A 13,470-nucleotide genomic window follows, 5' to 3' on the forward strand; every position below is an offset into this window, starting at 1 on the left:
ATGAATGCGTGTTATGATATAAATCATATAATTTGGGTATCCTTACCCAATGTGTACTACAGTGAACAGTACAAGTGTGGAAGAAGTGTCCAAGCATGCCACATGATAAACATCTAAAACCAGGAAAAGGGTTTTTTAATCTATTCAGGTTATAGTGCCTCTTCCTAGGTTTCAAAACTTTTGGCTTCAGATCTGAATTGAAAAATTATTTAGGTGTGGGTGGAATCATATTTTCCTCAAGTGCTTTCAATTTAGCTTTAAAAAATAAGTTCACACTTTTTAAAACAGCATTGTTAACTTTTAAATAGTGCTCCCTACTCTCAGTTTCATCAAAAAATATTTTAAAATCATTTTCAAGTTTAGTGTGGGATGTTTTCAATGAATCATGTTCAATGATTAAATAAGAATGCTTTTAATTTAACTCATCAAAATTATTAATTAAGGACATGTGATTACTATCAAGTGTAGAATGATCTTTAAGCAAAATTTTATGCTTATTTTAAAAGCTTAAAATTTTCAATTTCAAACTAGCAAGTGATTTCTTAAGTTTTCTATAAGATGAATGAATTTTCTTAAAAACTTCAAGTAATTGATCATATGATAGTTCACATACATCTTCTTGGTTAGAATAACCAAGATGTTCATCCGCCATCAAATACAAGTTTGTAGTCTCCTCTTTATTTTTAGTCTTAAAGGAGTTAGATGCAGAATCCGCCCATAAAGCCTCTTGAATCTGCTTCTTGTCCTTCCTGAACATGGATTTCTCCTCACCCTTCTCCTTTCTTGGGTGAGCCTCAAGTATAAGACAATCAGTTTTTATATATCCTGACTTCATGTATTCAAAACAAATCACTTTAGAAGAACTTTTAGAAAACTTGATGCTCTTACCTTTGTTCCACTTCTGATGGTGCTTTTGTCTTTTTCAAAAATCTTTTGAATTGCCTAATTATTAAGGCTACGTCATCACTTTCAGAACCTAAGAAGTTTATATCTGTATCGTTAGCCTTCAGCGTCATAGTTTTCTCCTTCTTTTTATCACCTGCATCAAGTTATCTTTGATTCACTCCTTGCTCCTAAGCAATGAGTGATCCAAGTAAGTTATTAATAGAATATGAATTCAAATCCTTGGATTCAGTGATAAATGTTATTAACTTAAGGGAATAACATAATCCTTGGTTGTTAAGCCCTTAAGAACTAGCCCGAGGATACCAAAGAGGGGGGTAAATTGGTAGTTTTAAAAATTCTTAAATAAAAGCATGATCTTTTTGAACTATTTTAAAACATTAAATCATACAATCATATACAAGAAAATAAAGTACAAAAATTAGAATGCATAATTATAATAAGAAAGTGCACACCAAATTGTATAGTGATTCGGTCAACTTGACCTATGTTCACTCCCTGGAGCATTTCCTTCGAGTATTGCACTAAAACACAATGACTTTTCTTTTGCTCCCACATCAAGGTGGAGAAGCCTTTATAAACTCCTTTCTACCGACCCTAGTGATGCAGAGAACCCGACCTCCTTTTACTTCCTCCTGAAGCAGGCAGAGAACCTTGATCGATTGCTGAAGAAGACATTCGCATAGCCACCAAGGAACTAGGGACAATGATTGGAGAAGATGACTCAGATCCTTGCTTGGAGAAACCTTTGTGAACCCCTCAAAAACTCTCCCTCACAAGATCCTCTCTCTCTCTCTCTCCCAAGCTCTCCCTTTCCATCTCTTGGCTCTCTTAGATTAGGATAACAACAAAAACATTCTTCTTGAATAAATAAGAGATATTATCTTAAAATTTGTTCTAATTTACAACTTTCTATCAAAGATCGTCCAGGATGATCGACAGATCGTCCTGTATGATCAATATATCTTCAGCCCTTTTAGCCAGGACGATCTGGGAGGGTAGGACAATTAAAAGCCTTATTTATTTTAATCGTCTAGGATGATGTGGAAATTGTCCTGTAAGATTTATTTAAAACCATACATATCATCCAAAACATCATTTTGGTCATCCAGATCATAAATGTTGGATGAAGAAAAATATGACTTATCATCCAGGATGATGCTTGGATTGTCCTATACGATTTGTTCAAAATCAGGGATTATCGTCTAGCACCACGTTCTGGTCATCCAGAAGGAACTCCTGGATGATGAAGAAATTCAACTAATCATCCAGCATATCGTTCTAGTCGTCCAGGTGACTTAGGATAAAACTAAGGTTTTTCTAACTGATCGTTCAGGATGATCCTGGGATCATCCAGGATGATACGATGATCAGTCAAACCTTACTTAATTTCCTTAATCACTTGACTAATTTAGGCATGATTATAATGAATCATCTAAGATGATATGAGACCGTCTTGTAAGATTAGAACAAAATTCTTAAAATAAAATCTTGCCTAAATGAGATTGGTGGTAGTGATTTTTTAATTTGAGCTTATCATCCAGAACGATGTAAATATTGTCCATAATAATTTGCTTAATTTGTCTATCTTAATATAAGAGCACTAATTAAAGTTTCTATTTTTAACTGATCATACAGGATGATCTTGGATCGTCATGTATAATTTAATCAAAAATAGAAAACTCTTAAACTTAAGAAATTCTCCCCTTGAGTGTGTGTGTGTAAGGTTACTTAGCATCAGAATTCACTTTATTACATTTAACTCAAGAAAAGATAAAAATACTATATGTACACTTACATACTGACTTAGTCCTAATCTACCCAATCTTGAGTTGACTTGATTTACAATTGACCTTGTGGATCTGAAATGTAGTAGTTAGGATAATAGTACAGAAACAGAAGTGCCAAAAATGTTTGCTATCATGAAAATTATAATCCTTGAATCTATGTTTGGAATAAAGAGAGCACTAAGTCTTAAAAAATCTTAGCTCTCCACTCTGTCACAATCTCTAGTGAACCCTCATTGCCCGGCTGCTTCTGCTAGACCTTAGCACAACCATCATCACGAACCTCCATTCGACCACCACCATTAGGCATTCTTTCGATTGTAGATAACCACCTGACATTATTCCAGCCGCTTGTCATCAAATCTCTACCTGGCCATCTATCACCGTTGGACCACCGCCCGAACAATTCACAGTCAACCATCTATAAAATTTTCCCCAACTATCGCCTTCAAGACTCCATCTTGCCACCACCGTTAGGCCTCAACCAGACCATAGTTGCCAGCCCGTTGATCAAGATATTCAAACCACCATCGCTATACTACGATCCCTCTGACATCAGTCACCCGACTACGACCCCTCTAACCTCAGTCACATGACTATAGTCCTTCCAACCATTGTGACCCAATAACTACAATCATATCGACCTCTATCAAACACTAACTATAGTCTTTGGACCACTATTCCTTGACTATGTTCCCTCTAACATCCGTCACCTGACTATAATCCCTTCGACATTAATAATCCGACTATAGTCACTCAATCTTTGTTTCCCGATAAAAATCCTTCTAACCTCAGTTGTTCGACTATGATCTTTATGGCCTCTAATTCCCATCAATCATGATCTTTAGACCACCGTTGTCTAACAACATGCATTTTGAAATCAATCACCAGACTATGGTCTTTATGACCTCAAGCTCCTTCTGACCTATGTCACCCGATGTTGCATGTATATTGTGTATTATTTATTGTGCTAAAATTTAATAAAAATATTTTGTTTTAGTTCTATTTGTGTAGCAATACTTAGGATAAGAAAAAATTTAAACGTGTTAAACGAGCACTGCGAGCACCACAATGCCTACATATTCCACACCGCAACATTGTCATCTACAACACCTCGACACCTTATTTAGACATTACAACACCGATCGCTCGAGAATTAAAGCAAAAAAATAGTGGCCGATGGATCCAAGGTTAGTGCCCTAACATTAGAAATTTGCGCCATGAGCACCAATGGTTGGATTGTACTTTCAAGCAACACAGCATAAAAATTTTACAAAGCCACGGTGGAGTAGTTATTAAATTGAGGAGCAAAATTGACTTAGCTAAATGGATTGTTGATTCAATTGTTAATTCTGCAAGGTCAGCACAACACCGCAGTGGTGCAAGCCTGACGTGCTAAGATGCTATTTCATTATATAATAATGTATTGCCCATACTCCTAGTATCAGAATACTAAGGCCATTTTTATACTTGTTATAAATAGTTTTATAGTATTTTAGAGGGAGTTATTGCTGTTAGAGTTTTATCATTTTAAGTCAAGTCTTCAAAGAAAATCCTTGTGAATATAGCTTATCAATCTGCTCTGCCCTAGCCGCTCTGCTAGGGTTTGGTGGCTTCGGGCGTTTTCCCCGCCCGGTGGGGGCTTCTCTTCCAGCGACCGCGCGTTCTGGGGAGTTCTCTTCTTCTCTACTTATTTGGTATAATTTTTTTGCTGGTTTTTTTTTCTTGTCTTTGCCGGCTGTGCTGGCATGGGTGCTATTAAGCTGAAAGACCCCGGATTTTTTTGGGGGGTTTCTCATTCCCGATCGTTTCTTGAAGCTCTTGCTGGTCCTAAGTCATCTTTTCCGGATTTGCATGTTTCCACGTTTCGTGGCTTACCGTCGTTATAGGTTTCGGATTTGGAAATTCAGGAGCTTGCTGCTCCTTTTCAGTTCTCTCTTGTTGGCTTTTTTCCATCTAAAAGGCCGACTCTAGAATCTATTCGCAAGTTTTTCTTCAATTTGAAGTTGAAAAGTGAAGTCTCTGTCACGATTTTAGACCATTCTCATATTCTGATCAAGTTATCTAATGATCTAGATTACTGTAGAGTTTTCTGTCACCGCTCTTACCTTGTTTTTAATTGCTTTATGAAACTGAATAAGTGGTCGCCGACGTTGGACATTGGTGTTGAATCGTCGGTGATACCTGTCTGGGTCTCTTTTCCTCGTCTTCGCCCACATTTCTTTTCACCTCGTATTCTAGCTGGTCTTGGAGGATTGTTTGGGAAACCGCTAAAAATTGACGAAGCTACGGCTGTTGGGACCCGTCCTTCTATTGCCCGTGTGCTAGTTGAATTAGATATTACAAAATCCTATCCTAAGCTAGTTTGGTTAGGATCGAAATCGCTTGGCTATACTCAAGAGGTTATTTTTGAGGATTTCCCTCACTTCTGTTCCGGATGTAAATGTATTGGTCACTCTATCGAAAACTGTCGTCCCGCTATGCCCGGCAATCAAAATTTTCTCCCTCCTCCTTCTACTGTTTTAGAAGTTGGTAGTGGCGATAATGTGGTTTCTAATAAGACTTTGGAGTGTGACAAGGCGGATGTTGGGTTAATTTTCCGTTAATTCCCCTGCTAATGTAACTCCGGCTTTATCCCCTGTTGAGAAGGGGATTCCTGTATCGTTGGAGGATGTGAATGTTGAGGTTGATCTTGGTGTTTCTGTGCATAATTGCATTAATTCTAATGCTGATATGGAATGTGCTACTATTCCCATAATTACAGAAACTCCCTCTACAATTGTAGATTCGGTTCCGATTACTTTAGTTCAGGATGTTTTTACTGAACCTGCAACTGATGGGGTGATAGGTGCTGACGGAAGTCCTTCTGATGCTGTTACGGCTGTTTTATCTTCTAATGCTACTCCCTTTCTTCCTTCTGCTTTAGCTTCTGTTCGAAATGTGATTTTGGCGCCTATCTCTACGGAGAATTTAATTTTTCTGATGATGTTAACTCGTCTGTGGCGTTGAGTCCTATTTTGATTGCGGCCGAGCCTCCTTCGTCTGAGTGCAGAGAGGAGGGTATCTCGTGTGTCGACAGGCTTATTGAGGTTCCTGTAAATTTGATCAATTCGCAAGATATAGCTAACTGTTTGGGTGATTCGTCTGGTTTGGATTTACGGAATCAACTTAATTGGTTGAATGTTTCGTCCGATGGTGAATCGGAATTAGAATTTTCTGAAGGTGGTTTGGATTCTCCGGATTTCTGTAGGGGATCTGACCCTGGCAATGATTTCTCGGTGGTTTGTCCTAAACCTACTGTCAATGTTGTATCTCGGGGAAAATTTTGGGGGAGAGGCCATCGTAGACGATGATGTTGTTTCCCTTCCACTTTTGTGCTCTCCTTCGGGTTCTTATGCTTTTTTGGAGGTCTGATTCGTTGGTGCGCTGGCTATGGGCAATGATGTGGTCGGGACTCGCGGCCCTGTCTCTTTGCTGGTGGCAACCTTTTATTGGACGGTCCGTGCTTGGCTTCAGGGTCGCTGGGTGACTCGGTCGATTACTGAGCCTTTGTTTTGCCTGTTTTGTTTGTTTTATCTGTCATTTTCTTTTGTTTTATTTTAGCTCACATGCTTCCTCTTTTGTAATCATTTTTATATTAAAAAAAAATATATGTACAAACAAAAAAATTTTTAAGTCAAGTCTTGTACTCTAGAGTGTATTTCTTTTGTTATACCTTAGAGTAAAATATAAGGGACGCTAGAGAAGGGCAATATACTTTTAATTGTAGAAATTAGCATGTATTTTTGTAAACAATTCTATTATTAGATAAAGAAAGGTTATAGATAATATTAATTGGTTCTTTCTAGTGACATTTATCCTTATTAATTCTCTAATATATCTTTTCATATGAATGGAATGAATATGAGTTTGCTTTTTTTGTGTTATCCATGTTGATCGGGGCAAGGTTACATGAGGTTAATGGTGAGCTAGTTTGAAGCTTGCTGAATTGGAAATATGCTTAAGGTTTCTTTGATATAAAATTTATAACATCCAACTGATTTATGCAAGTATATGTGTCAAATTAAATAATAAAGTGATATAGTTGAGTGCCGAACCAACATAAAATTATTATGCTAAATTGTATAAATTTATCCTACTAAAATTAAAAATAAGATTTTTGAGTTCCTGCCATTGTATACGAATAAGTAAAAAAGGGGTTGATAGTATTGTAATAAATTATTTTGGACTGATGCATATAAATTACATATCTTTCCTAATTATTTACATCCATTTGAATTTTGAAATAATGCATTTTTCTTACTTTTAGGATCTTGTCATCTTTGCGGTTTATAAGTGTGCCGAAAAATGTAGCTTAGATGGCCTCAAAGTTGTATACAAAAGTTTTTCATTTGAATATTTTTGTGCTTTGAGATCTCAATATTGTATTAAAATTTATGTTCGGTGTAATGAATTTTCTTATGCTATATGAGCATAAAAAACTTAATGTAATACTTCATATTAAAAAAAAAAGAGTCACAATGTAATGTCTAATGCACTTCTGATAAGAAAACACAAATAAATCAAACTTTTTATGTCATATAACAACTTACTAATTACTCGTATATTTCATAAAAGTAGCTATAGTTTGACAAAAAACTAGATGTCCTTACATAGAAATGCTTATTGACTTCATTAAAGAAAAAGGTAACCATGGATAAACTACGCATGATATGTTGCAACTAAACATAAATCATTTTTTCTAGTTAATGTTAGACCAAAAGCTTCCTCCACATCCAATTCATGAGGACTCCTACCTCCCGGAAGTTCCCAATCGAAGTAGAATAGTAGTTGTGCAAGCCAAAGCTCCATGCTTGCCAATGCAAAAGACATCCCTGGACAAATCCTCCTTCCTCCACCAAAAGGGGTAAACTCAAAGTTTGTTACACTTAAATCGATTGCTTTTTCTTCAAATCTCTCTGGTTGAAAAATCTCAGGATCTTCCCAATACTTTGGATCTCTCATCATTGCCCATACATTAATCACAACCCGACTTTCAACTGGTATAGTGTAGCCAGCTAATTCAATTGTCTCACAACATAATCTTGGCACTAAGAGAGGGCCAGGAGGGTGTAATCTAAGAGTTTCTTTGATAACTTGATTTATATATGGAAGCTTATGCATGTCTCCCTCTTCTATTCTTATCTTTCCATTTAAGGCTTTTCTCACCTCTAATTGAGCTTTTTGCATAACTTTAGGATGTCGAATGAGCTCTGTCATAGCCCACACAAGTGTAGTAGATGAGGGGTCCGATCCCGCAAGAAATAAATCCTAGGAAAAAATTATAAAATTAATAGTTAGCTAAATACGAAACTCAATTTTGAGCTATGCTTACACATTATATTTAGTCACTTATTTTTATAATTTGTGTATTTTTTTTTTTTAATATCTAGTAATGTTTAGAAGAAATAACAATTATATGTGATTAAAATCAAATAATGCAAAATAATTGACCGATAATCAGAATATCATTTATTATAAAAATAGAAGATGAGTTTAATTGGAAGAGTTAAGAAATCAAAGAATGAGTAATGAGCATTGAATCAAGTGAATAAAAAGCAAAAAAGTATTTATTTTTTTAAATTAGCATTATATTTAAATTCTTAAATTTGTCATTTTTAATTACAGTTTATTTGTTGGCTTAATACATAATTTTATGCGATTAAATTAAATAACATATCCTTTTTTAAAATCTATTTAATTTACAAGTGTATCAAGCATTTCCTTTCTCTATTTTAGAGATTTAATGAGCATAATTTAGAATTTTGACCATGCAGGATATTTTAATGTAAATTATATCCGGATATACTTTAGAAATATTGGATTTTCTTTGAGATTGATGCCAATATATATATAACCTTTCAGGCATATCCTAAAACATAATTTAAATCATAATATTTTGATAGATTTATTTTTCATTGTAGCACTTACTAATATGACAGCTTTGACATTTTCCATCGTCAGAGATAAATCCATCTCTCCATTTCTCTTAATTCTCAAAAGAACATCAACCAAATCTTCATTGATATCATCTTCATCCGACTTCTTCATCTCATGCTCCTCAATTATCTCATTCAAAATACCATCCATTTCCTTGTGAACTTTCTCCATCCCATGCCTCAATCCACTTATCTCACCAACAAAACTCCACGAAGGAAATAAATCAATCACATTGAAACCTGAAAAATAGTCATACATCTTCTTTATCGCCAACAAAAACCTCTTTTGTTGTGAACTTCCTTTCCCAAATGCAGCCCTCGCAATTGTAACATTTGTAAGCGATAAAAACATCTCTGACAAATTTACAGGTGATCTTTTCGCTGTCATAATCTTCTCCACAAGATTATTTCCTTCTTCCTCTCTTATATACTTAAAAGACATAACTCGCTTTAAGCTAAACAATTCAACAGTACAAATTTTACGTAATTTTGACCATGTATTTCCATAAGGTGCAAGGCCTAAATCAGCATAGTTGTAAAGGATTATCTTGCCTGCCATTAACTTAGGCCTTGAAGCAAATTTGAGGTCATGAGTTTTGAAAATATCACGAACAAATTCACTAGATGTGATGACAATAAGATTGATCTCACCGAGCCTGAGGTGGAGGAGAGGGCCATAGCTTTTGGCAAGGTCATGAAGCCTTCGGTGTGGGTGCTTGCCTAATAGTTGGTGCAAGTTTCCGATGATGGGGAGCTTCCATGGGCCTGGAGGGAAGTTAGTAGGATTAGAGGTTTGGTGAAGGGTGAGCTTTTTGATGAGGAGAATTAGGAGGAGAGTGCATAGGATGAAAGGAAGAAGGATGGAGAGAAGTGGTGATTCCATGGCACAAACCTTATCGGATGCATTGATCGGTCATAAGGTGGTCATTTTATAATTGTTTTTTTACTTATTTTGACAGAAATATATATATATATATATATATATATATATATATATAGATAACAAGACCTCAGCTCAGCTGCTGAACCATTCCTTTAAAAGAAAAAAAATCAATGCAAAAATCGTTTATAAGGCAAAATTTAGGGCGAGCCATCAGTCATTTGTTGATATATATATATATATATACATACATACATACATATATATACAAATATACATATATTCCGACACATAATTTTTTCAATGAAGCACTTACTAGTATGACTCCTTTGACATTTCTCATCGTCAGAGATAAATCCATCTCTCTAGTTCTCTTAATTCTCAAGAGATCGAACATCAATCAAATCTTCCTTTGTATCATTTCCATCCAACTTCTTCCCTTCATGCTCCTCAATTATTTCATTTAAAATAACATCCATTTCCATGTGAACTCGCTCCATCCCATGCCTCAATCCACTAATCTCACCAAGAAAACTCCAAGAAGGAAACAAATCAACCACATTGAATCCTGAGAGATACTCAAACGTCTTCTTCATTGCCAACAAAAACATTTGTTGTTGTGCACTTCCCTTCCCAAATGCAGCCCTCGCAATTGTCACATTTGAAATGGATAAAAGCATCGCTGACAAATTTATAGGTGATCTCCCTTCCATCCTAGTTTTCTCCACAAGATTATTTCCATCTTCCTCTCTTATCAACTTAAAGGACGTAACTCGCTTTAAGGTAAGCAATTCAAGAATACATATTTTACGTAGTTTTGACCATGTTTTGCCATAAGGTGCCAGGCCAATGTCAGTATTGTTGTAAAAGATTATCTTGCCTGCCATTAACTTAGGCTTTGAAGCAAATTTGAGGTCATGAGTTATGAAAATATCACGAACAAATTCTCTGGATGTGATTACAATAAGATTGATCTCACCGAGCTTAAGGTGGAGGAGAGGGCCGTAGGCTTTGGCAAGGTTTTGAAGCCTATGGTGTGGATGCTCGCCTAATAGTTGGTACAAGTTTTCGATGATGGGGAGCTTCCATGGGCCTGGAGGAAGATAGTAGGATTATAGGTTTTGTGAAGGGCGAACCTTTTTATGAGGAGAATTAGGAAGAGAGTGGAGAAGATTGGAGGAAGAAGGATGGAGAGAAGTGGTGATTCCATGGCACAAACGTTATTGGATGCATTGATCGGTCATAAGGTAGTCATTTTATAATTGTTTTTTCTTTTACTTATTTCTAAGAAACCCGTGAGGAAAAAAGCGAAGTAATAAAATCCAACAGAAGAAAACAAATTGAGGGAGAGTGCGAGAGAGAGAGAGAGAGAGAGAAGAAGACGATAGGTTGCTTTCAAAACGACTCGTGTCCTTTTTACAGATTTATGAAATACTTAAATGGATACATGCTTATAAACTAAACTAATATCGAAGATTTTTTTTTTTTGCATCAATAGTTAAAGAATAACAATTACTCAATTAGAGTGTTTATTTATGGATAGGGACGGGAGCTAGAAATTTTTCTTGTTGGGTATAAATTATATGTTTCAACTATTCGTTTCATTTTTTAAATAGTGCATGCATGAGACTGGCATGGGTACATTTAAAAGATAATTATTTAATTTTTTTATTTTAAAATGATAAAAAATAAGTTAATAAAAAACATACAATTTTTATTTGATACGTCACCTAAAAAATGTCTTAATTCAACGTGCACCTTGGTACGTACATATCTGAATTAAAAACTTCCAAAATTAAAATTGGGATCATCCAAACTCAAATTTCAGCAAACTTATGATCAAATTGAACGCCTAAATGAGACGAACATAACGAAACAAATCAGTCCAATCTGTGCCCAAATGGGCTCAAATCAGTGGATCAAAGCTTCAAAAGATTAATTGCTTAATCAAATAATCTCTAAATTTGGCATACTTTTAGTCGAATCTAGCGGCTCGACAAGATGAATCAAACAAGCCTAATATCATTCAATTTCGACATCATTACAATATTTAAATATAAAACAAACGATCTTTGATTAGGGGAATCATCATGAGTCATCAGATGGAGCTTTCCAATTTGCTCTGGATCTTCTCCATATTTATGAAGTATGTCACTCTCAAAATCTATAAATAGACCATCACTATCTACTTCAAGGGTACCTTGGAAGATGAAGGCTTGGGCCTTGGTCAAGAGAGTCTATTAAGGCTTGGAAAATTTATAGCGCCACCCCCGCACAATCTCTCGCAAACATTCACCACCTGGTCGCTATTTTTGATCCTCAGTCCAACCATTACTATTGGACTTCCATTCGGCCACATCCTTTTGACATCCGTCAGCTAGTCGGAGATAACCACTTGACATCTGCATGGCAGCCTGACCGCCGTCGGACTTTAACGTAGCCATTGATTGTTGCCAAACCTTCGTCCAGACACCTGACCATCTCTTGACCTCCGCTCGATCGCCAGTCCATCGCTGGACCTGTCGATCATCAATCGCCTCTGTACCTTTGCCTGACCATCGCCATCAAACATCCATCAAGCCAGCACAATCGAGCCTCAGCTATACCACAATCGCTCGCCGATCAAGATCTTCAGACCACCATCGCCCTACGGTCCCTTTGATATCAGTCACCCAACTGCTATCCCTTCAATCTCAGTCGCATGACTACAGTCCTTTTGATCTTCATGACCCATTACTGATTATGGACCGTAAGTCTATGTCACCCATTATAGTTCTTTTGACCACCATCGCCCACCAATCATAATTTTTAGACACTATCGCCCGACTATTATCCTCTAACATTCGCCACCACTATGATCCCTTCAACATTAGTCGGCCGACTATAGTCCTTTCGACCTTGGTTGCCGACTACGGTCCTTCTAACCTCACTTGTCCAAAATAGATCTTGGGTTTGATTTTTTACCATCCAACACAATATGATATATTCTATTTGTGGATTATATTGGGATGAGTTATGAAACAAAATATCCCTGAGTGCGTGAAGATAAGAAGAATATAATATATCTCTATTAATTACAACAAGCTCTATCATGAGAGTGAGTGTGTACTGCATGTGAAAGGGCCTGTGGTCTATGTGCTCTCTCGAGGCATTATAACTGTTTGTATATGAAGTCAACCATCCAACATTATAGGATTATCTTCGTTCCCTTAAATTTTAGTATACATTAATTATGAAGGATGGCTTCCATGATGGAAGTTGAAGATATCATGAGGTATTAGAGTTGTCTTCAAGAGAATATTTGTGTTATGTTTGGTCATTCTTCTTATACAAAGAGAGATTAGAGACCAATAAAATGAAGATAAACCTTACTGTCCATGTATGATGTCGATATAAACATCATTTGTAGGTATTAGCATTGACAGTAATGATGAGTGACGATCTTATTTGTAATAACATATATTGATGTTTGAGATGATGATGGGCAATAATTTTATTGTGATGACTTGCAACAATATAAATGTCAACAATGCACATTAGCTTCATTATTAATGGAGATGAGAGTGGTATGATTGATATTCTAATTGGATGTAGAGTGAAACCCGAGCAAGATAAATCAAGCCACAATAAGATATTGAGATCATCATTTGTATGGTCTTCTTTTCCTTAACAAGATAGCCATTTCCATCAAAGGAAATGGAACATGAGTTGTCGGTAATTTAAAATTTTACATATAAAAGGTTATACATAATTTGACTAGTATTGATGATTAGAATTGCATGTCCATTCCTGACTATAACTTGTTGATTTCCACAGCAGCTATCATGGCCACTTCGATCTCAATTTGGGATTGGTATTATAACATAAATTGATTTTTCATCAAAATGGGGAGGATGTGACACATGCATGTCGCAAAATGGAG

The 13,470-nt window shown here is 36.0% G+C and overlaps 2 protein-coding genes across 2 annotated transcripts; both read right to left on the minus strand.

Annotated features, from left to right (window-relative positions):
• Positions 1–7,294: 7,294 nt before the first annotated feature.
• LOC110114005 (premnaspirodiene oxygenase-like) lies at positions 7,295–9,593 on the minus strand. Its single transcript, XM_020846754.2, has 2 exons — positions 8,661–9,593; positions 7,295–8,000 (listed from the first exon to the last, which is right to left on the minus strand). Exons 1-2 carry the CDS (start codon positions 9,549–9,551, stop codon positions 7,392–7,394), a joined length of 1,500 nt encoding a protein of 499 aa, XP_020702413.1. The 5' UTR covers positions 9,552–9,593; the 3' UTR covers positions 7,295–7,391.
• A 329-nt stretch (positions 9,594–9,922) lies between these two features.
• LOC110113995 (cytochrome P450 71D11-like) lies at positions 9,923–12,282 on the minus strand. Its single transcript, XM_028694988.1, has 3 exons — positions 12,258–12,282; positions 11,878–12,099; positions 9,923–10,641 (listed from the first exon to the last, which is right to left on the minus strand). Exons 1-3 carry the CDS (start codon positions 12,280–12,282, stop codon positions 9,923–9,925), a joined length of 966 nt encoding a protein of 321 aa, XP_028550821.1.
• Between the last annotated feature and the right edge of the window lie 1,188 nt (positions 12,283–13,470).

The sequence above is a fragment of the Dendrobium catenatum genome, unplaced genomic scaffold, assembly GCF_001605985.2.
Source record: "Dendrobium catenatum unplaced genomic scaffold, ASM160598v2 fragScaff_scaffold_621, whole genome shotgun sequence".
In the NCBI taxonomy this organism is placed as follows: Eukaryota; Viridiplantae; Streptophyta; class Magnoliopsida; order Asparagales; family Orchidaceae; genus Dendrobium; species Dendrobium catenatum.

Coding starts and splice junctions, on each gene's coding strand:
- LOC110114005 (XM_020846754.2), bottom strand. CDS start 9,551: ATGGAATCACCACTTCTCTCCATCCTTCTTCCTTTCATCCTATGCACT. Junction 8,001..8,660: donor ATGTCAAAGCTGTCATATTA/GTAAGTGCTACA, acceptor ATTTTTTCCTAG/GATTTATTTCTTGCGGGATC.
- LOC110113995 (XM_028694988.1), bottom strand. CDS start 12,282: ATGGGTCATGAAGATCAAAAGGACT. Junction 12,100..12,257: donor TCATGAAGATCAAAAGGACT/GTAGTCATGCGA, acceptor GGCGATGGTCAG/GCAAAGGTACAGAGGCGATT. Junction 10,642..11,877: donor ATGGAAGTCCAATAGTAATG/GTTGGACTGAGG, acceptor ATCTTCCTCCAG/GCCCATGGAAGCTCCCCATC.